Source organism: Chiloscyllium punctatum, chromosome 3, assembly GCF_047496795.1.
Source record: "Chiloscyllium punctatum isolate Juve2018m chromosome 3, sChiPun1.3, whole genome shotgun sequence".
Lineage (NCBI taxonomy): Eukaryota > Metazoa > Chordata > Chondrichthyes > Orectolobiformes > Hemiscylliidae > Chiloscyllium > Chiloscyllium punctatum.
In genome coordinates this window covers 140,944,907-140,967,804 of record NC_092741.1, presented here as the reverse complement: position 1 = coordinate 140,967,804, position 22,898 = coordinate 140,944,907, and the positions used below count along the sequence as shown (strand labels likewise).

At 39.0% G+C, this 22,898-nt stretch overlaps 1 protein-coding gene across 1 annotated transcript in view; it reads right to left on the bottom strand.

The window, feature by feature from the left end:
• Positions 1-22,898, bottom strand: part of asap2a (ArfGAP with SH3 domain, ankyrin repeat and PH domain 2a) — a 195,080-nt gene that overhangs the window by 98,207 nt on the left and 73,975 nt on the right. The window contains exons 3-4 of the mRNA XM_072561420.1: positions 10,961-11,106; positions 7,847-7,921 (exon numbers count right to left, since the gene is read on the bottom strand). Of these exons, the coding sequence (XP_072417521.1) occupies positions 7,847-7,921; positions 10,961-11,106 (221 nt within the window). The remainder of the gene's footprint in view (positions 1-7,846; positions 7,922-10,960; positions 11,107-22,898) is intronic.

The following is a 22,898-nucleotide window of genomic DNA, read 5'->3' as shown; positions in this document are numbered from 1 at the left end:
TTCTTTTGCCTATGCACTTACAGTATAATTCATTTCCCAAGTTATAATTCACTTCTATGGGTAACTGGAAATGAAGCCTAAGATATAGACTATTCAAGTCTAAAGTTCAATTCTAATTGAAATCAATGTTGGAACTGTAACTTAGTTTAAGTAAATCCACACCTGGCGAAAATGTCATTATTGCATTAAAAAACTTGCTAGCATATGTCATATTGCCACTTTAAATAATCTATACTTAACCGTCTCCTCATGCAAATTTATAAACATTTTTATGTATCATTGTGCAAATTCATGCTTGCAGATACAATAATCATGAATCATTGACAAGTGACAATAGAATATATGAGTAGCTTCACTCAGCCAAAGGGATTGGAGTATTGAGTTTTTTTCAAACAGTGGTGACTTGACTAATTGGTTAAATAAATATGCTTACATTTTTATTTAATTAAAATATATTCAGAACACAAAAAGATTATAATGACCAGATAAATTAAAATTTTCAGTTCACATACAGAAGAAAACCCAAGTATGTTTGCTCATTCGTTGCACTCCAACTACTCTTAAAATAATGGCCTGAAATGTTGTTAGCTTCATTTTGTTACAGATTTTAATTTCAATTATCAATTTAAATTTGCAATTCAGCAATTAGTTGTTTGTTTCTGTGATTTTTTTTACTGTTAAAAGAAATTAGGTAACATCACAGGTCAAAGTGAAAACTTAGGTTTCCTTTCAAGCATACAGCTTTCATCATGGACCCGTTTCCCCACCATACATACCGTCACTTTCTTATGATGGTGCATTGAAAAGGAATAGATTTTCCACCCCAATCAAAATACTACTGCACAGTGTTATAATCTCAGCTGATGTTAATAATGGACAAGTCAAAGGCAAAATGAAATATGGCTTGACAGATCATGATATGTTTTCACTGAAACACAAACACAGAAGGCTGCAAATTTAGTTTTAACAATAAATAGAAGTTTCTTACTCAAAGAAATGAACCAAATGAAGCTACCTAATTACCGTATATACTCGAGTAATAGTCGATCTCATGTAAAAGTCAAATTTCCCAAAAAACCCCGTGTAAAAGTACACGAGGCAAAAGTGAGGACTGCAGATGCTGGAAACCAGAGTCTACATTAGAGTGGTGCTGGAAAAGCACAGCAGGTCAGGCAGCATCCAAGGGGTAGGAAAATCGCGGCTTCGGGTAAAAGCCCTTCATCAGGAATGGAGGCAGGGAGCCTCCAGTGTGGAAAGATAAGTGGTGTGGTTGGGAGGGGAAGCACCCTAGTTTTTCACAGATAACAGATCAATGTTCATGAGTCCATGTGCCAGCCATCACATTCAGCTCCAGGTTTCTGTTGGTCATTTCACTCAGCACCCAGTCTTCCAGTCCACTGGCTATTGTCTGCCGCTCCAGGTTTTCAGAATTACCAGAATTCGTTTTTTTTCTCATTATTCACTTACACATCAGTTAGGCTTCTATTAATGACATAGTATGAATTTTGAAAGGCGTGATTTTCAGCCCCTCAAAAGTAGTAGCCATGTAATAGTTGACTCCATAAATTTAACCTTAAAAAGTGGTCAAAACATTTAATTATTACTCAAGTGTATACGGTATAGCACAGTTTGAAAGATTTCAAAGCACATGAAAAACAAAATCCTACCTACTCCACTGCACCATCATTTTGCAGTTACAAAAATAGGATTGATTTCTCTTCTCTATTCAATCTGTGGGTTTGAATTGACTGCTTTTTCCTGTGCTATGAGCTATGAAGCCATTTCCTTGAGTCCTCACACAACTGAGATCTTAAATGTTCTGAGCTTTGAATAAGCAAAGCTGGAGGTTTCACAAACTGAAGTCTTTCACTGTAGTGGCTTATTCACTTTTAACTTTCTGAATTCTCCCCTGTCTAGGAGAACTTATGCTTGCACCTAACACCAACAAAGTCTTTTCAAATATGCCCAAAAGCTTTCCTAAATCTGGATCTTTCGAAGCTCAAATTAAATCCTCAATTATTCTGAACAAAAGTGCAATTTGATGTCGTTTAACATATTTCTCTCCTGTCATAAAGCACTATTAAATAAACAAACTTGCATTAACACTCAGGGAGGAACACTAATTTAAAATCACGATTCTGGAAATATTGAATTAGTTAATTTTTAAAATCACTGAACAAAAATAGACCAATACCCATATGCCACCCCTTTAAAATCTTAACTCTTCAAAAACAAATTGCTTATCTCACAGCTTTCATCACAACCCCAAATGAGAATGAAAATCTTTCCTTAAGAGGCATTTTCATTTTTCAATAAAAATCCTGTTAAACTTTGATGTCACATTAAGACTAGAATTATATTGATTTTGAACATACAATAAGATTCATGGCAACCATATTTCACATTTGTTGCATCACAGCATTTGGGTTCTGTCATATAGCTGATGCTATATCAAGAGAACATAGTATCTTTTTACAGGCAAATGTATGTTACTTTAATTGTATGGCTAGATAATTAAGCTCCACTCAAATAACTGTAATTCTTGTCCTGAAATTTTTCCACAAAACCAAAGTATTATGATGCATATAAATAATAGCTTCTTGAGCACTGTTTGTAATATCTACCACAAAACGATGCACAAACAACACCAGACTCAACACCCCTTTCTGAACTGTCAAATATTTCAGTTGTCATGCGGTCAGTTTCTTCAAAAACTGACAGGCCGTTCAATCCCCATCTTCTCAAACTACAGGAAAATGGCTCCCACAATTATGTCAGTGGCATCAATGGTCAGTTTGACTGACTTCCCATAATATGAAGGCACTAAAATCAGTGTGATTGTCAGCACAGCTTTCAACTTACCAAACTCACTGACATTATTCCATGCATTTAAATTTTTTGCCTCTTTTGGAAAAAAAATAGTTAAAAGGGGGTCACAACAGTGCAAAAGTTCAGAATAAAATTCTGATAAAATCCACACATGCCAACATATTGTAAGATTTTGCCTTGGGCATGAGAAAATCCACAATATTCTTTACTTTCAGTTCTTGATGTGCTAAATTACTTTGTGCCAGTGTGTACATTTACAGGATTGATAAAACATTTTAGCATTTAGTAGCTAATCGAACAGCTCAATTAAGTGGCATTAATGTTCTTCCCACATTTGGGTGAAAAAATATAATAAGTTGATGATGTAAACCATGCAGTTAAGAAGTTCTTCAATGACTTCACGGGTCAATCATTGGAAAATTGCTGGTACATTTTTCATTTCAAGTAGCAAGACTGCACTGATAGTGTCTATCCGGCCATACAGAAGCTGATATTCCTTTGGCTCTATCAATGCATTTTGCCAATATCCCTTTACTCAAGTCGATTTTGGTGATCAATTACGCATGTTCAATTCTTTCAAACAAATCTTCCAATGTTTGGATACTATTTCATTTTTGTTATCGTGTTGACTTTGTAATCGTCAGTACTTTGGGAACTATATAGTTTCATCACCATCACAACAGTGGAGTTCCAGCTACTATGACTTATGGTTCATCATGAAGTAATCTGTTCCCTAGTTTTAGGGAATCTCTTCGGATTGAGTTTAAGAATGCTGCTTTGTAGCTAATGCACAATTTCCTTGTGGATTCCCATATGGCAATCCCCCAAACTATAAATGTGAAGAGATATCAAATCTGCTCCTTCTCTGATCTTTGACTCTTGATATCCATGTAATTATCAAACTATTTCTGAATATTTTATAGTCTCAAAATTTTTCTCTAACTTCAGATGATTGAAACCACTTAACCCGCAGTATTTTTCTCATTTGTAAATCATACAAACGTCTAATTAAATTGCTTTCTTGTAGACCTAAGTTTCAATTGGTAAACTTCTGGGACAAGCTGAAAAGCACTGAGCAATAACTTTTTGACAGGTTGTACTTTGTAGACTGTTCTTCTGTCAAACCTGCATACAGTCATAGCTGTACCTGTCAAAATATTTTGTAACGTTAAGGTTCAACATCTTTTCACCACTTCATCTGCTCTGCTATCTTCTTAAATGAGATGAAAAATTGTTAAGTCACTAAATATGAATTCTTAGTTAAATCAATTACCTCACTGCAATCAAAATCATCTTCTGATGTACTACTACTGCTACTACTATAACTGCTTTTTCTTCTTTACTCTACGCTATTTTTTGGCCAAACGATATTGACAAACTATCCCACCACTTCAGAATTCAAGCTTTTTGAATTTGATTCCCTTTTCCATTCATCGTTGTTTTTCTTATCCTCCTTTTCCATTTTAAGTTTTCTCAATTCTATCCCTTTACATGACTCTGTTCTTGTTTTTCACCAAATCAAGTTTTATTTTCGTTTTCCTTTCCTCTGTTTTTTCTTCTAATTGGAGTCTGTTCTTTTCTGTACCTTAGATAATTCTAGTTGTGACATCCCAATTTCAGATTTCAGTTTTTATAAATCTCAATGTTGGATAATCACAGTAAGTATCTGCTGTCTATGAGATCTTGCTCTTATGCCTACCTTCAATTTATCCACTAATTCAGTCTCGCCTTGATACCTTCAAAGCCATTTTGAATATGTTCGTTAAACGCCCCTGCAACAGCTGTTTTAGGTCCAGCACCTCCATTTACAAAAGACACAGATCCGTCTGAATTCAATTAGCTCAGACTGTGGATGAGCTTCCCCTTCACATGATCCAAGCTGATGTTACTTCTAGATAAGTCAGATCCTCAAGTGAGATGACTCAATAGATCATTGTTTTTCTTTTTTTTTAAAATGATGGCCTTTCACTAAAACATAGTCACACAAGGCTGCAGTTTGGTTTTAACAAACAAAACAGACATTTATTACTCAGAATATAAACACAGAGGAACCTCGATTATCCAGCATTCAATTAACTGAACGAAATACTCCCCGTCTGTCCCCTTCGGATAATTGAGGTTCCTCTGTAAAGCAACCAAGCCAAATATAAAAAGTTTGAAAATTTCAAAGCACGGAGTAAAACAAGTCCCACCTACACACCAACACCATCACTTTATAGTTAGTCAAAAAATACAAACTTCTCTTTCCTATAGAGTTTGTCAGTTTGAATCAACAGTTTTTCCCTCCGTTACTGTACTGTGTGAGAAGAAGCCTTTTCTGTGAATCCTTCCATAACTGAGATCTTAGAAATTCTGAATTTTAAGAACCAATGCAGAGTCCTGGAAATTTCAGACACAGCTGGTCTGGAAGTTTCACAACCTAAACTCTTTCATTGAGTTAACTAATTCCTTTAACTGTTCTGAACATCTCCTTTCTAAGAGAAGCTAAATTTGCATTTGCCAATCAAGCCTTTTTCAAGCTGCCCAAAGGTGGTATGGTGGCTCAGTAGTTAGCACTGCTGCCTCAGTGCCAGTGACCCAATATCGATTCCAGCCTTGAGAGACTGCCTGTGTGGAGTTTTCATGTTCTCCTCATGTCAGCATGGGCTTCTGCAGGGTGCTCCAGTTTCCTCCCACAGTCCAAAGATGAGCAAGTTAGGTGAATGAGCCATGGGAGATGCAGGTTTCTGGGGAAAGAGTGCAGGGCTGGGGCTGGGAGGATGCTTTTCCAAGGGTTGGTAAATTCTTAATGGGCTGAATGGCCTCTTTCCTCAATGTAGGAATTCTATGATTCCAAAAGCTTTATTATCTCTATCACTTTAAGCTAAAATCAATCTTTTACTTTTCCAAACTCAAACGCATGCTAAAATTTTTCAATGCTTTTTCTCTCCTCTCATAAAATAAACTATCCATTAACATTTTAGGCATCATATATGGATTTAAAATCACGGTTCCAGAAAGACCAATTAATTTTAAAACCCCATCACAAAAATAGACTTACATCAAATGCTAATATTTTAAGAGCCAAATTATAAAACAAATTAAGTTTAATATATAAATCCTGCACTATTCATCACAATACTACAAGATAAGCAAGATATGTAAGGCATGCAAAGACAAAAGGCTGATGTCTAGTAAATGGAACAAATGTATTCCAAGAATATAATGTGGGCACTGGGTTCATTCTCAGATCTGTAGGTCAATCAAAATACCTAAGCTAAGTGTGTTACTGCCATCGGGCAAAGCTATTTGCCCGTTCACGTAGTTTTACAAAGGATAACTGCTTAATAAATAATACTAAATATGATATAACCTTAACTAGAAGATCTCAAAATTCAATTTGTACTAAAAGGCAAAAGACTTAATGAAAAATAATTGCGCATTTCATCAACTGCAATGTGTCATTCAATTTGTTTCACTTTATATCCCACCTTAAAAGCTGAAAGAATAACACTGATTGGGCAATAACTTTTGAGGAGAAAGTGGGGACTGCAGACACTGGAGATCAGGATCGAGAGTGTGGTGCCGGAAAAGCACAGGTCAGGCAGCATCTGTGGAGCAGGAGAATCGACATTTCGGGCATAAGCCCTTTATCAGGAATGAGACTTCATTCCTGAGGAAGGGCTTATGCCCAAAACGTCAATTCTCCTGCTCCTTAGATGCTGCCTTACCTCCATGCTTTTCCAGCACCACACTCTTGATAACAACGATATAAAAAATGCAATAGGTAATACCATTTAAACATTACCTCATTACTACTAATCTCAAAGAAATTAATAAATCGTGCTTAAAAATGTATGCCTCTTTCAGAAATTCAGGGCATGTGGTGTGAATTTAGAAATCACTGCAAAATGCGCATACTGCAGTGATTAGTGCAGATTAATTTGTGAGAAAATTAGACAAGTTAAAAAGGAAGGAAAGAATAGAAAAAATGTAATGTTGAGGGATAATTTGACTGAGATTTCGTCATACTGGGAAAGAAATTGAAAGGGTAGATAGAAAGAAATTCTGAGATTGTAGACAGAACCATAAAATCAAAGCATTACCAATCAAGAGAAAAATAATCTTTCAAAGAGTGTAAAGTACGCATGTCTCTCCTACAAAAAAAATCATAAAATGCTAGCTTAATTAATTTTAAGTCCAAAATCAACAGATTTTGTAACCCAATCATTTAAAGGAATTCGAAACCAAGGTGGGTGGATGAAATTAGTATACAGTCTTAATCTCAATGAGTAGCAGAATAGACTCAAATGAACTCAACAGCCTACTCTGTTCCAATGGGCATAATCACACTGAGTACTGGTATGGAATGGCTGAGAGCCGGAGCAGGAGGCATGGAGCAGTGCAGCTGAGAGCCAGAGAGGAGCGGGCTGGAGTTATGGAATAGATCACAGACGGTTGTTGGATTGAACTGACTGCAGCCTGGTGCAGGCGGTCAGTGGCTTGCATGGCCAGTCAGACCATGTGTGGAAGCCCATATGCTGATTTACTGCAATGTAATATCTATCTGCAATCTGTCTGACTAATATTTATCCTTGTAACGATGTCTTATTTCTAACTTACACCATGAATCAGTAAGGTAATGCAACTTTTCTCCTCTTTTTTGCCCTTATACTGTCTGGTTCTTTGTAACTAAGATGGTACCATGACAGGCGACATTATGAACTTTTCACTGTTCTCCTGTACTTGAGTACAAGTGACAATAAAACCTAATTCAAATTCTAATGAGTAGGGATTCGCGGGATGGGGGACTTGGTCTTATTAAGCAGCTGAAGAGCTAACAAGATTAGAATTGAAAACAAAATTATTATTCAAACTGGTCTTTTGATTTATAGTCCCGTGGATCTTTGCTATAGGGATTGGTTTTAAAAAGAAACATTTTATCTAACATTATTCACCAATCATCAAAATGGAAATATTTAGGAGTTTTCTTTTCCTTTGTAAAGACAACTACAAAATAAAGACACTATATTCTTACCCCTTTAACTCCTTTCAGATCTCCTTTCAGTAAACTGTCCAGAGGAAAAGTGATGATATTGTTCATATTTTGAATCTATACAATAACAAAAGGCTGATATTAAATTTTGCAATTTAACCAATTGTCAGCTTCTTGCAGTTGTCAGCAATTATGGAAAATTCCTGTAAAACCTACAAAAGATAACCATATCAATAACCATTTGAATGAATTAATTGAAATTCAAAATTTAAGAGGAAATGCAGTTTTCCCAAAGATTTTCACAGCAATAACGTGAAGTTTGTCTCTGTTTAATTGGAATTTTTTCAACTATTAAGTTCATTTAGAAGTGGTAACTTAAGGAATCATGAATGGAAAAATTGTAAGCCAACATAAAGGAATGAAACCCATATATATTTTGATGAAAAAAGTTCCTAATTTCAAAAGACATTGATTTGAGATACTTCCTTTCAGAAAAGTGAACTCTGTCACAATTCAACAATCTGACTAATGGAAATTACACTTGTAATTTGAAAACATGCGTGTGTTCATTTGTTTGTGGGTAGAGGGTGGCAAGAAAGCTGTTTATACCAAATTATTAACCAACCAACCTTTCCATCTGGTTTTTCATGGCATGATTCAGACCTCTTAGATTGGGCAATTAGGCCATGCAGCCTTGGAGCTTGCAAACCAAGATTTCAGCTGGCAACTCCCACTGATGATCACAGCCCACAGTTTGGGAAGCCATGGTGTCTACTAAGATACTTAGCAGCAAGCTAAAAAAATTCAGACAACTAAATGCCTGACACCCTCTCACTGTTCTAACACCTAGCACCACACTGTACAACATTTAGAAATAATTCAGAATTCTACATCAACAATATCTAACTTGTTGCCAAATTTGTACTTTACACTGGAAAAAATATCAGAGTAAGTAAATGTTGATGAAATATCTAGAGTTTAATGATGCACGTTTGGAATGCTGCTAATAATTTCTGGTCCGAGTGCTGCCTTTAAACACAAATGGTGCCATTTGCCTTCAAGTTTTTTGTTATGAAATCTACTTGGGCACTGTCTTCCAGCACTTAGAAAACCTGATGTTCTCCATCACTTGACATTCGGTCATGATTTACCCATTGATGAATGCAGTTTTCAATACCAGAAAATTGGTTCCAGATCTTTCTGCAACTGCTACTGGAAGATTTAGTTCCACAATCTGGTTAACAAAGATTGTGATATAAAATTGTTTCTTCATGGAATAGTTAGTTCACCTGGTGCCAGTAAGGATATGAAAAGATATAAATAGGAATTTTTAAACCCAAATCACTACTTGACCTCACTCAAGACTGATTTGGTGTTGAAGTTGACTTGTATGACAATGCTGTTCCTTTAATATGGTTATGTTATCCTTGTTTTTTTTAGGAGATGGTAAAAACACAGGTTCTGAAAAGTCTGGGCTTGGATGGATTTTAGGGCCAGTTTGATATTTGGGCCGATAGATCTGCCTCTGGGAAAAGGCTTTCAAGTTGTTTTATAAAAACACTTGTTCAATGAAAAAGGAGTGGCCAGTTCTCTCAGCTCAGCTTTCTCTGGTTTGATTTGGTTTTGGCAGTCTGGCTATTCACTAATGCCTGGCTAGCTCAGTCGGTAGAGCACGATATGCTTAATCTGAGAGTCATGGGTTCGAACTTCACGATAGGCTCTTTCACTGGGTGGCACGGTGGCTCAGTGGTTAGCACTACTACCTCACAGGGACGCGGGTTCAATTCCCACCTCTGGCAACTGTCTGTGTGGAGTTTGCACATTCTCTCAGTGTTTGCGTGGGTTTCCTCCGGGTGCTCCGGTTTCCTCCCACAGTCCAAAGTTGTGTAGGTCAGGTGAACTGGCCATGCTAAATTGTCCATAGTGCTAGGTGCATTAGTCAGGGGTAATGTAGGGGAACCGGTCTGGGTGGGTTGCTCTTCGGAGGCTTGGTGTGGCCTTGTTGGGCTGAAGGGCCTGTTTCCACACTATACGGAACCTAATCTAATCACTGAAAGCAGTCAGGCAGTTTTTGAGGCTGCTGATCCAAGAAACAGTTCCATGGAAGAGGGTGTTCCATGCTGCCACCTCTCTCTGTGACTTCTCTCTCCTGTAAGACCCTGTGTTTGATTTTAACTTTTGCGTCAAGGAGTGTTTATGGAGATTGTTGCAAATGTTTGGAACAGCATCATTAAGCTGGTATGTCTGTTGGGTTTTCGGTTAAGTTATTCTGTATTCTGTTCTCCTTTGTTTGTGTTTCGTTCGGTAATCTTGTAAATAAATTCTGTTTTGGGTAAAAGTGGTTCAATCAGCTGCATCCCTCCTGGAATATCTGTGTTACACCTGCTTAAAACAATTAGCAAAGTTAGAATCTGGGCTACTTTCTTGAAATCTTTTTAGGGGTCTGGCCTGGTCCATAATACTCATCACTTTGTAACGAAGACATACATCAATCGGTTTCACTTTGTCGAAAGCAAAGCAGTTGCCTCATATACCCTACATTTTTTTTATTTTCAGAGGGAAGCATATATAGCAAGCTGCTCCCTGTAGCTTTAAAACTTTAAATGAAGAGGATGTCTACTAGGGATGCCATCAGGGAGATAAATGCATAATAGATGGGCGGCACGGTGGCACAGTGGTTAGCACTGCTGCCTCACAGTGCTAGAGGCCCGGGTTCAATTCCTGCCTCAGGCAACTCTATGTGTGAAGTTTGCACATTCTCCCTTTGGGTGCTCTGGTTTCCTCCCACAATCCAAAAATGTGCAGGTTAGGTGAATTGGCCATGCTAAATTGCCTGTAGTGTTAGGTGAAGGGTAAATGTAGAGGAATGGGTCTGGGTGGGTTACGCTTCGGCGGGTCGGTGTGGACTTGTTGGGCCGAAGGGCCTGTTTCCATACAGTAATTAATCTAATTAATTAAAAAGATCCATTATGAAATGTTAATTGTGCTTTCTAGATCAGTCGTCTAGGACATATCACAAAAATCAATTGCCTTGGGAACTTGGTTCAAATTGACTTCCAAATGTATTCAAATATATATAAGCCTGCAATATGCACAATTATAATTACAAGTCTATCAAAAACGTAGAGACACGAGGATTTAAGTTTACAGCCTCACCTGATTTTTGAAAAGTGCGGTTAATTCTTTAGTGAAGACAGCAAACTTTAGAAAAGCTGTGCCTAAATCAGGATCATCACGGCAGACACAGTTACCTCCAAACTTCTCTAGTGCTTGTGTATACTGTTCTTCATTTTCTACATGACCTGCACAGAAAAAGCTCTATTAGCAGTCATTTCCACTAAGTGCAACAGTAACACAATCTATTTTAATTGAAACTAAGCAGCTCAATAATAAAAAAATCTAATTGTCCTTACAGAACTAATAAATTACATTAGTGCAAGAGACATGAAGCAAAAAAAACCATATCTTTTTGCATTACTTTAAATGATTCATCTGACAAAATGCAACAACATCTCAGATCTCGTGTACAGTAATACTAAATTCAAAATGTATGTCATATGGCAGTGAAATGCAACTTTAGCCTTAAACCATCATGAATAATGTCGAAAATTAATGTGTTCAAATAAAATCTATTTTTTACAAAATGTGCTTTAACTTTTGGCATTGAAAGTGTAGCTAAATTATGAATCTAAAAAAAATCTTACATCTGTCAGAACTCTAGTTTTCTATGTTCATATGTTTTTGTTATCTTTTTCATTATAAATTCTGACTTCTATATTCTATGAAAATTTGCCACCTTTTAACTATACTTTTTTCCTGTGCAGGGTCTGCAGCAGAAGGTTATACAGTAATTACCATTTAAGCCACAAATGCACACAATGGAATTTACAATAGATTTCAAATGTAACTGTTTCAAAATGATAAATGCATCATATCTCCATGTCCTAATCCAGTTATCATCCATTCTCCAAAACTATTTTTCCTGAGGATTTCTCTTGATGCAGATTCTTCTTAAGCAACCTCAGGGCAGCAACTAATGCGAAAGTGAAGCACTACACCGCTACTCATATTTAATCAAACATACTTATACAAAAGTAGATACCTACTCTTTTGAAATTGTGGTGTTAGCATACAAACAAAATAATCCCGAATTAAGGGTTACAAAATCACACCGAATTTGAAATACCACACAGCACAAAAGGACATAAATGCTTAATATTCATCTGAAATTCCACATATATGTTTCTTGAATAACTTCCTATGTTCTTCATGGATTTAGTATTTTTGTGTCAGACTTGTATTATTTGAAAGGAGTAAACAACTAAATTTGTGGAGAAAAAATTCAAACATATTAACAGTAATGTCTCAATGTGAGATTTCAAGGCCACAACTTTTTAAATGGGACATCTTGACTCTTCGGTTTGTAATCTGTCAGGTTAAAAGATGCTCCAGAGTGCACTATCATTAAGAATATAATGATGTGTCACATTATTATAAAATAATAGACCTTCCAAGTTGGAAGATTGGATCTGGGATATTGGGGGGGGGGGGGGGGGGGGGGGGGGGGTGAAGAGCTGTTAAATGAGGAAACTGACGAAATCCACATTGGTCCTGTGTGGTTGGAAGGTCCCAAGGTGGAAGTTGAGGCTTTTTTCCTCTAGGGTTCGGGTGGCTAGAGTTTGGCGGTGTGGGAGGGGGAGTTGAAGTGTTTGACCATGGGATGGCGGGATTGTTCAATACGTGTGTCCCAGAGATGTTCTCTGAAATGTCCTACAAGTAGGCGTCCTGTCTCCCCAATACAGAGGAGATTCATCGAGAGCAACGAACACAGTATATGACGTGTGGAAGTACTGGTAAATCTCTGTTGGATGTGAAAGGATCCTTTGGGGCCTTGGACAGAGGTGAGGAGGGAGATGTGGATACAGGTTTTACACTTGTTGCAGTTGTAGTGGGGGGGGGGTGGACTCTGGAATATAACAAGGGAGTCACAGAGGGAATTCTGCCCTACACCTCCTCCCACCCTGCATCCTGTAAAAACGCTATCCTTTATACCCCTCTGCCTCTGTCACATCTGCTCTCAGGAGGACCAATTCCATCAGAGAATATCCCAGATAGCCTCCTTCTTCAAAGACCGCAATTTCCCTTCCCACGTGGTGGACAATGCCCTCCAAAGCATCACCTCCATTTCCTGCACCTTCGCACCTGAACCCCAGCCCTCCAATCACAACAAGGACAGAACTCCCCTCGTCCTCACCTTCCCACCAACCTCCAGATATGTCACATCATCATCCACATTTCCGCCAGTACAAACAGACCTCACCACCAGAGATATATTTCCCTCCTCACCCCATCTGCATTGCATGGAGACTACTCCTTCCATGACTCCTTTCTCAGGTCAATGCCCCCCACCAACCCACCCTCCACTCCAGGTGCCTTCCCCTGCCACTGCAAGAAGTGCCAAACCTGCACCCCCACCTCCCCCTCCCGCCATCTCTGTCCGAGGCCTCAAAGGATCCTTCCATGCATGACAGCTACTGTGCCCGTTGCTCTCAATGTGCTCTCCTCTACATTGGGGTGACAGGATGCCAACTTGCAGGACATTTCAGAGAACATCTCTGGGTCACATGTATTAAACAACCCCACTGGCCCGTGGCCAAACACTTCAACTCCCCCTCCCAAACTGCCAAACCATAGCCACCCGGGATCAATATGGATTTCACCAGTTTCCTCATTTTCCCTCCACCCACTTTATCCCAGATTCAACCTTCCATCTTGGCACTTGCCCTCTTGAACTGTCCTACCTGTCCATCTTCCTTCCCACTTATCTGCTCTATCACTTTCTCCCCCCACCTTCATCTACCTATGGCATTCCCAGCAACCTTCCCCTCAGCCCCACCCCCTCCTATTTATCTCTCAGCCCCTTTGGGCCACCCCCACATTCTTGATGAAGAGCTTATGCTTGAAATGTCGACTCTCCTGCTCCTTGGATGCTGCCTGAACGGCTGTGCATTTCCAGCACCACACTCTTCGATTCTGATTTCCAGCATCTGCAGTCCTCACTTTCTCCTTTTAGCCTACCCATCCAGCACCCTACTAACCTGGCACCCAAGCTCCTTAACCAACTGCCATCCTAAACTCATACTTGCCTTATACATTTATTCGTTCACAACTACTATGAAAGTAGCTGACTCTACTACTGTACACTTAAATCACAGTAGATGGCACACTTCTACAAAAAAAGGGCATAGTTTCCACAATAATTCTCTCCATTGTTAAATTCACTGATTCTCAAATAGGGTAATAACAAGAGGCTTTGTGCAGGAATCTCCAGTCCAGAAGATGCTCCAAGAAAAGTGTTCTTTTTAAACACAACCAGGGGCAAAAAGAGAATTTCTAACTCTAATTGGAATATCTGGACCATAAATGCTCAATTCTGTTCTTAAATCAATTACTACTATTGACCAGTCAAGTCTCAATGGTTTGCATTTGTTTTCTGCAGTGGAGTACTGCTTTGCTGCAGAGTGTAACTGGAGTTTAGTTAAACAGGGAGTCTCAAAGGATAAATTCTAAGAAATCCTTTAATTGAAGGCTAACTTCAACCTAAAATCTAGTCTGTTCTTTAATTTAGCCATTAAAAGTCGCTCTTTTGATTGGGTGCAGTCTAATTGAAACTTTAAAACAGCTATTTACAGATACTTAAACTGAAGCTAATTAAACAATCAGTTTAATCTAGTTTCAGAAACCCTTGAATTTGGGGCTATAAAAGAAATTTTCTTTCGTGTTGCTTTGTTGCATTAGAGTGTAAACGGAGTTTGATGAAATAGGGAGTCTGGCGAAAGGGAGAAGTGGTGAACAGTCCCTCCTTTTCTCTCATTGATAAGTACTTCTGCTCTTTAACATCATGGCAATCACTTAGGGAATTTGGAGCATAAGGGGAAAGAAAGCCACATCAGAAACAGTTTGAAAAAGAGAAATCAGAAACAGTTTGAAAAAGAGAAATCACAGGAAATGCTGTAGGTTCATTGGTTGGTAATTGACTGGTAATTTGAATACTGATTCCAGATTGATTTCAAATTGAAAAATTGATTGGAGAAATATTTCACAAGTTAAAAACTAAAGTCCAGTAGGAAATTTTAAAAATACCAATTAAAAAATAATTAAGTAACTTAGAGATGCCAGGTGATGTGCTGTACCTTCATGATATTGGAGCCTGGTGGACCCTACTGTCGTTCATAGTGACCACATGGAGTAAATGTTGATTCTTCGATGAGCTGGAGTTTGTACTTCTGACACTGCAACACATTAGGGAGGGTGTAATCTCAATGTTGTGTTTCAGGAGGTAGTCACACCTTATAAATCAAGTACTTCAAATTTAGCCAGCGGTCGGGGATAGGATGTTGTGACTACATGTGAGGCAGGTGGAGGCATCCTGAATTTAGCTCTTGAACTTGTCCAGCAGGAATGAGATACTTGGTCTTTGTCTGCATGAGTAAAAGGACAATCGGGAGAATGACACACTGACCACTACGCTGTGGTACAGAAGGCCACTTAAGCATGAGAAGCAAAATGAGATGTGTAGGGGTATAAATAGCATCCTTTGTAAGCAGAGCTAACACCCACAAGGTGTGGTGCCTACCTCGCAACGTAAAGGAAAATTTTGAACCAGCTTGAAAGAATAATAGAGTGAGAGGCAAAGGGTCCAGTTGTTGAAGTCCATGCTGGGACCAACAACATAGGCAAGATATCCTGTTGAGGAATAGCAGGAATTAGGAACAAAATTCAGAACAGCACCTAAAGGGTTATAATCTGTGGATTATTACCAGAGTCACATGAAAACTAGCAGTGTTTGGAAAATTATCTGGGAAGTAAATATGTGGCTAAAAATGTGAGGAAGAGGGGTTCTATTTTGTGCAATATGTCTGGTACCAATATCTGAGCAAAAAAGGCTAAATAAGGTGGTCACAAGGACTTTAAAGTAGTAAGTGGGGGAGCAGGCTCGGGGGAAGTCAAGACGGTTTCAAAATCAAGTTACATAACAGAGTATTGAAACAGTCAAGAGTCCTACTTCAGGTACAGCAGGTAATGAAAAAGCCATGAGATGTGTATCAATTAAACTGGAAGAAAAATATAAACATGCAAATAAAACATCAATGCTGAGGGGCAGGTTACAGCATACGGCCCAGATAAGCATTCTATACTTGAATGCACAGAACACAAGGAAAATTGACCTTCCGACACATTCAAATTGGAGATTATGATATGGTAGCCGTTAACGAGACATGGCTGCAATATGGTCAGGATTGGGAACTAAATATACCAAATTTGAAAGTTTAAAGGATGGATAGGGAAAATGGCAGATGAGGTGTGGTAGCCTTACTGATGAGGAACACAAATGACGAAGAATATAATGAGTACAAAATATTCAACAGAAACAGTATGGTTAGGATTGAGGAACTGTAAAAGACCTAAAACTAATAGGTGTTGTGTACAGACTCCCTGGCAGTAGTTCTGAAATGCTAGATTTTATAAATGCAGAAATCAGGCAAGTGTGTAGCAAAATCAAATGTAGTATTAATGGGGGATGGTTTTAATCTTAGATTGTGGATTAGTGGTGCTGGAAGAGCACAGCAGTTCAGGCAGCATCCAACGAGCAGCGAAATCGACGTTTCGGGCAAAAGCCCTTCATCAGGAATAAAGGCAGTGAGCCTGAAGCGTGGAGAGATAAGCTAGAGGAGGGTGGGGGTGGGGAGAAAGTAGCATAGAGTACAATGGGTTAGTGAGGGAGGAGATGAAGGTGATAGGTCAAGGAGGAGAGGGTGGAGTGGATAGGTGGAAAAGAAGATAGGCAGGTAGGACAAGTCATGGGGACAGTTACTGAGCTGGAAGTTTAGAACTAGGATGAGGTGGGGGAAGGGGAAATGAGGAAACTGTTGAAGTCCACATTGATGCCCTGGGGTTGAAGTGTTCCGAGGCAGAAGATGAGGCGTTCTTCCTCCAGGCGTCTGGTGGTGAGGGAGCGGCGGTGAAGGAGGCCCAGGACCTCCATGTCCTCAACAGAGTGGGAGGGGGAGTTGAAATGTTGGGCCACGGGGTGGTATGATTGATTGGTGTGGGTGTCTTGGAGATATTCCCTAAAGCGCTCTGCTAGGAGGCGCCCAGTCTCCCCAATGTAGAGGAGACCGCATCTGGAGCAACGGATACAATAAATGATATTAGTGGATGTGCAAGTAAAACTTTGATGGACGTGGAAGGCTCCTTTAGGGCCTTGGATAGAGGTGAGGGAGGAGGTGTGGGCGCAAGTTTTACAGTTCCTGCGGTGGCAGGGGAAAGTGCCAGGATCGGAGGGTGGGTTGTTTGGGGGCGTGGACCTGACCAGGTAGTCGCGGAGGGAACGGTCTTTGCGGAAGGCGGAAAGGGCTGGGGAGGGAAATATATCCCTGGTAGTGGGGTCTGTTTCGAGGTGGCGGAAATGTCAGCGGATGATTTGGTTTATACGAAGGTTGGTAGGGTGGAAGGTGAGCACCAGGGGCATTCTGTCCTTGTTACGGTTGGAGGGGTGGGGTCTGAGGGCGGAGGTGTGGGATGTAGACGAGATGCGTTGGAGGGCATCTTTAACCACGTGGGAAGGGAAACTGTGGTCTCTAAAGAAGGAGGCCATCTGGTGTGTTGGAAGAGGCAGACTGTCAGTCAGAAAGGTAGTGAAACTCTGGAGTGTGGCCAGGCTAGTTTCACCACAGCAATGTGTCCTGGGTGCAACAAGGGGACTCTGGATATAGTAATGAACAATGAACCAGATTTAATTACTTCCATGGTGAGGAACCTAATTGTGCTTAAACATTTATCAAATAGTGATCATAATGTGACTGTGTTCAATGTAGCATTTGAAAGTGAAAAGCGTGAATCAGCTAAAGTTTTACATTTACGCAAGGCCGACTTTAATGAGATGAGACAGATGGCCCACAGTGAGCTGGGAAAATGTGCTAATGAGCAAAGCAACTAAAAACAGTGGAGGACATTTAAAGGAACATTCAACATCATACAAACCCAGTTTATATCTCAGAGGGAAAAGCTCCATTTCAGAGAAAAAAAACAGCAGAGGTCCTGCTAAATGGGAAAGATACAAAGACCAGTAAAGGGCCATAAAGCAGCTTTGTAACAGATATAAAAGGAATTTTGAAATGAACCTTGCTAGGGACATCAAAAACAGCAAGAAGAAATTTTATAGTTCAAGGGAAAACAGGTGGCCAATGTTGGAATGTCCTTCTCAGACTTTTGCTTTCTCAATGGAATACTTGCCGTTGAGAATTATGAAATATCTGTAAATATCATCATTGCTCATCTTACCTTTCAACCTGTTTTCCTGGTCCACTGTAGCCAACTGACTTCATACATTAGTAATTACCTTTATTTAAGTTTAAGACATCAACTTCAGATCTACATTTCTCACCTTCAAACTGACCATAAAACATTGATATCACTCTTCCCTAGAAAATCCTTTGTCATTACATTTTTAAAAAATACACACTGCCATGTCTAAAAATAATCCAGTTCCTGGCTGCTTTCATAAGTTTCTAAGAAACTATCCCAAGTACACAAAATTTGTGCTGTAATTGTGCCTGGAAATGACCACTTTCAACAAGAGTCTAAATGCTATCCCTTGACTTCAATGACATTTTCATCACTTAATATCGGTTTGTGTGCCTCCATCTCAGCCATACTTTCAATATTTTGGATGGTCATCAATAACTACTTTTTTAAACATTTTTATGGTATTAATATAAAATACTCTGCACCCAAAGGCATTCTGTGCTACGAACTATTGGCACATGATCTCCTACACATCCATGCTACTAGTATGAGGACATATACAAGCATGAGGTAAAGAAGGCTGATAACTATGAAATAGTCGCTAACAGCCATTGGCTCTGGAAGCTGTGTTTAAAAGAAATGATAAGAAACAAATGCTCAGCTGTTCGAGAAGAGGACCCAGTATATTGGGGCCTTCTCAATTCACTATTATTTTGCAGAACCGAAGCCACAGTAGGATTATGCCTAATGTATTAGTGGCACAAACCATCTAATGATATGGAAGACTGTCATCAAGTACAGAGAATATCCACTGGAAGGAGCATGATCAAACAAACAGTATTAGTGAAAAGGGCAATTTGAATGTTTGTGGTGTTTTCTGCTGATAAATGTATAACACTAGTTACCAAGAATGATATTAAGCCAACAAAAAACATTTCTATCATGTTCAGGTAGGGAAAATTCTGCCCTGTAAGGAACAAATGGATACATATACTTCGGTCCTTGAAGAAAGCACAGGGGGAAAAAACATACAGTAAACTTGTTAACATGAATGTCAAAGTGCAATGGTAAAGAAAAAAATAGTTGCTCATTTCTAAACTTTGATTTGTCTCTTTATATACAAGAACTGATTAGCAGATGGAATGTTTGAACGTTTTCAGAATCATCTCCAATTACAAAGCCATTAACTGTAAAAGTAGTCCCTAAAAGAATGGCACAAGCTATTATATCCACAATGCCAAGTATTCATCCCATTTTAACACACTTACACATGAGCTAAGAATGTCACTTCAATTCATTTTTTTCTAAGGTGTGGCTGACTGGACCAGCTGTCACTGGTCAACAACAGGCTAGCAGCCAGCTGTCTGAGCACAGTAGTAGTACTGTTCCCAGAAGGTCGATTTTCATGAATATATCTTTTCTACGATTTAATAGTCAACAGCTGCCATTTGAGTGGAAATGTGAACCCAAATTTTCTGTTGAGATTTTATTGAAACAGATGGCTGTTGGATGACTTTTGTTTGTAAGAAGAATTTTCAGAGCAAGCTATGTACCTGAAATTTCGTGATGAAACCCAGACTATTTTGTCACAAGCACAAGTAGTACATAATGTCTCATCTTGAACTTTTTAAGGAAACAAGGAGGTTTTGGGGAAGGGCAAGAAAAATGTAAGAACTTCTGCTATTAATTTTCACTACAGATGCAGAGCAGTTCAGAAAACTTAGATTACTTTGTTTGATCTACATCAAATCTCAATATTTGAGATGGTTCCATAGGAATATCTTGGGGTACTAGGTAAGAAGCTATGCAAGCTACAATGGGCCCAAATAAGTAAAAAAACATTAGGGCTCACTTTAGCTTTTGAGTTCTATCAAGGCAGCATGTGTAGAAGAGTTAAATTAAGGTGCAGACATTTCAACTGAGCCAGCATATGGGAAACAGAGGTATTTTAACATCGATCATTCACACATCCTGCTGCAACAACTATTTAAATTCAGCGAGGATCATTTAGAAATTAGACAAAGGGTATTTTGCTAAGATGTTGGCTAAACATTTTGACTAAACTGTGATGCTACAGTCAGGCTATAAACAAAGGTTCAGTCTGTAAACAAACGTGCTCACACTGGGAATCATTGTTGAGCTGAAGATGTTGGAAAAGCCCAAGGATAGTTGGAAAATATCTGCTTAAATCAACTAAAATGACTCAGATATATGCGAAGATAAGCAGTTCTTTGAATCATTTGTGAAAATAAATTGTAGTGCTTGAACAAAGAGAGTATTGATCTGTTGTTTCATAGCAAGTGAACAATGTTTGATCATCTATAGCACCAAAAAGGTATTTTTCCAAAAAGTCCATATCTGCATTTTAGATCCAATTGACTCTTGTCCTTCATAATCTCATCTATCCTCACCTGAAATGCATTTACACCATTTATTTCAATTACTACATTTGACAGCAAATTCCACACACTTACTACTTTCTGGGTAAAGAATTTTCTTAACTGCCTATTTGATCTCTTTGTAACTTTCTTACATGGGTGTTAAACTACATCAACATCGATATAACTCAACAATTTGTCAAGTGTTTACTTTGTCAGTCTGTGCAAAGATTAAAGTACATGTCCAGTTACATGAAGTCAACTGTCAAAGTAAACTTCCAGAATCTTAGAAACAACTGACAAAAGAAATATCCAAAGATTTGTAAACATCTAGTTATAATTATCAAGCTTTATAGTTTAGCTCCTATAATTTAAATTATGCAAATGATTACCAAAAAGGAATTTGGGCAAAAATATTTTGAATAAAGAAAATATGTTTAGTTTCCTAAAACTAAAGTCCGACTGACCCAAGATTTATTGACCATCAGGTCAGAAGTGAGGATGTTTGCCGACAATAGAGCAATATGCAGCACCATTTGCGAGTCCTGAGATACTGAATCAGTCCATGTTCAAATGCAACAAGATCTGGACAATACTTAGACTTGAGCTGACATGTAGCAAATAACATTCTCACTACACAAATGCTAGGCAATGACCATCTCCAGTAAGAGTATCTAACTACCACCTATTGACATTCAATGGTGATATATTATCGAATTTAGTGGGCGGCACGGTGGCACAGTGGTTAGCACTGCTGCCTCACAGCGCCAGAGATCCGGGTTCAATTCCCACCTCAGGCGACTGACTGTGTGGAGTTTGCACGTGGGTTTGCGTGGGTTTCCTCTCACACTCCAAAGATGTGCAGGTCAGGTGAATTGGCCTTGCTAAATTGCCCGTAGTGTTAGGTAAGGGGTAGATATAGATGTAGGGGTATGGGTGGGTTATGCTTCGGCAGGGCGGTGTGGACTTGTTGGGCCGAAGGGCCTGTTTCCACACTGTAAGTAATCTAATCTAATTCCCACTACCAACATCCTGCGAGTTACTAGTGACCAGAAACACAATTAGACTTGCCACATTAACGCAGTGGTTGCAAGAGCAGATCAGAGGTTAGGAATGCTTAATTGAATAACTCACAACGTGACTCCCCAAAGCTTATCCACCATCTACAAGGCACAAATCAGGAGTGTGATGGACTACACTTGCATGGATGAGTGCAGCTCCATCAACATTTAAAGAAGCCTGACACCATACAGGATGAAGCAGCCTGCTTGACTGACACCACATCCACTTCCTTACCACTGATACTCCGCAGCAGCAGTAGCTACTATCTACAAGATACACCGTAGAAATTCAGCAAAGGTTGTTAGATGGCACTTCCTAAATGCGCAACCACTTCCAGTGAGAAGGACAAAGAGGAGCAGATACATGGGAACACCACACCTGCAAGTTCTTGTCCAAGCCAATCACATCCTGACTTGGAAATATATTGCAATTCCTTCACTGTTGCTGGGTTGAAATCCTGGAATTTTGTCCCTAAGGGCATTATGGGTCAACCTGCAGCATATGAACTACAGAAGTTCAACACCATCTTCTCAATGGTAACTAGGAATGGGCAATAAATGCTGGCCAGCCAGAGATATCAATGTCCCACAAGTTTTTTTTTAAAATGAATGAGATTAATAGTGCTGTTTCTTATGCACAGAATGCCCCATTTCCCTCACTGCAATGGTATAAGTTCACCCTTGTAGGAACTTGCCATGCAAAAAACTTAAAACATTCAAATGGCAAGTCTGTCTAATAGTTTGGTTTATTGAATTCACTTCTACAGCAAACTATGACCCATAAGGAGTAGTCTCTTTCATTTTTGATTCTAGCCTGAAGGGCAGCAACTTAAAACATTGATTTATATAAACTCCAACGAAGACAGGAAGCTTCTAAGATTCCCAGGCAATGCACGTGTAACATACCTTAATATACATTCACCATGAGGAGATTTCCCTCCACCCTACGCCAAAAGACAGCTTAGGACTGCTAACCTCGGGTGATAAAATTGCAAGGCATGCTCTAAGAAGTGATTTTGGAGTATTCGTTGTACAGGTACATCACATTTGTGCATAGACTACATTTTTGATAACTTCAAATCTGTAGGTCTCGAAACAGCCATTTGTTTCAGTCAATTATTAGAAGCTCATTGTCTCATCAACTCACCTGATAGAAAACTCATCAGCTGAACACAGAGGCACACTTAAAAGAATGTGCACAGAATTTTACATTAACATCATTATACTTTGTCTCAAAATTGTAACAGCCTGAGAAATGCCCAAGACTAAATAACAATGTTGAAATCATAATATGCCAGAATACAATTTATCTTTAGACTTTTTTTGCACTGCAATATAGATTAATTC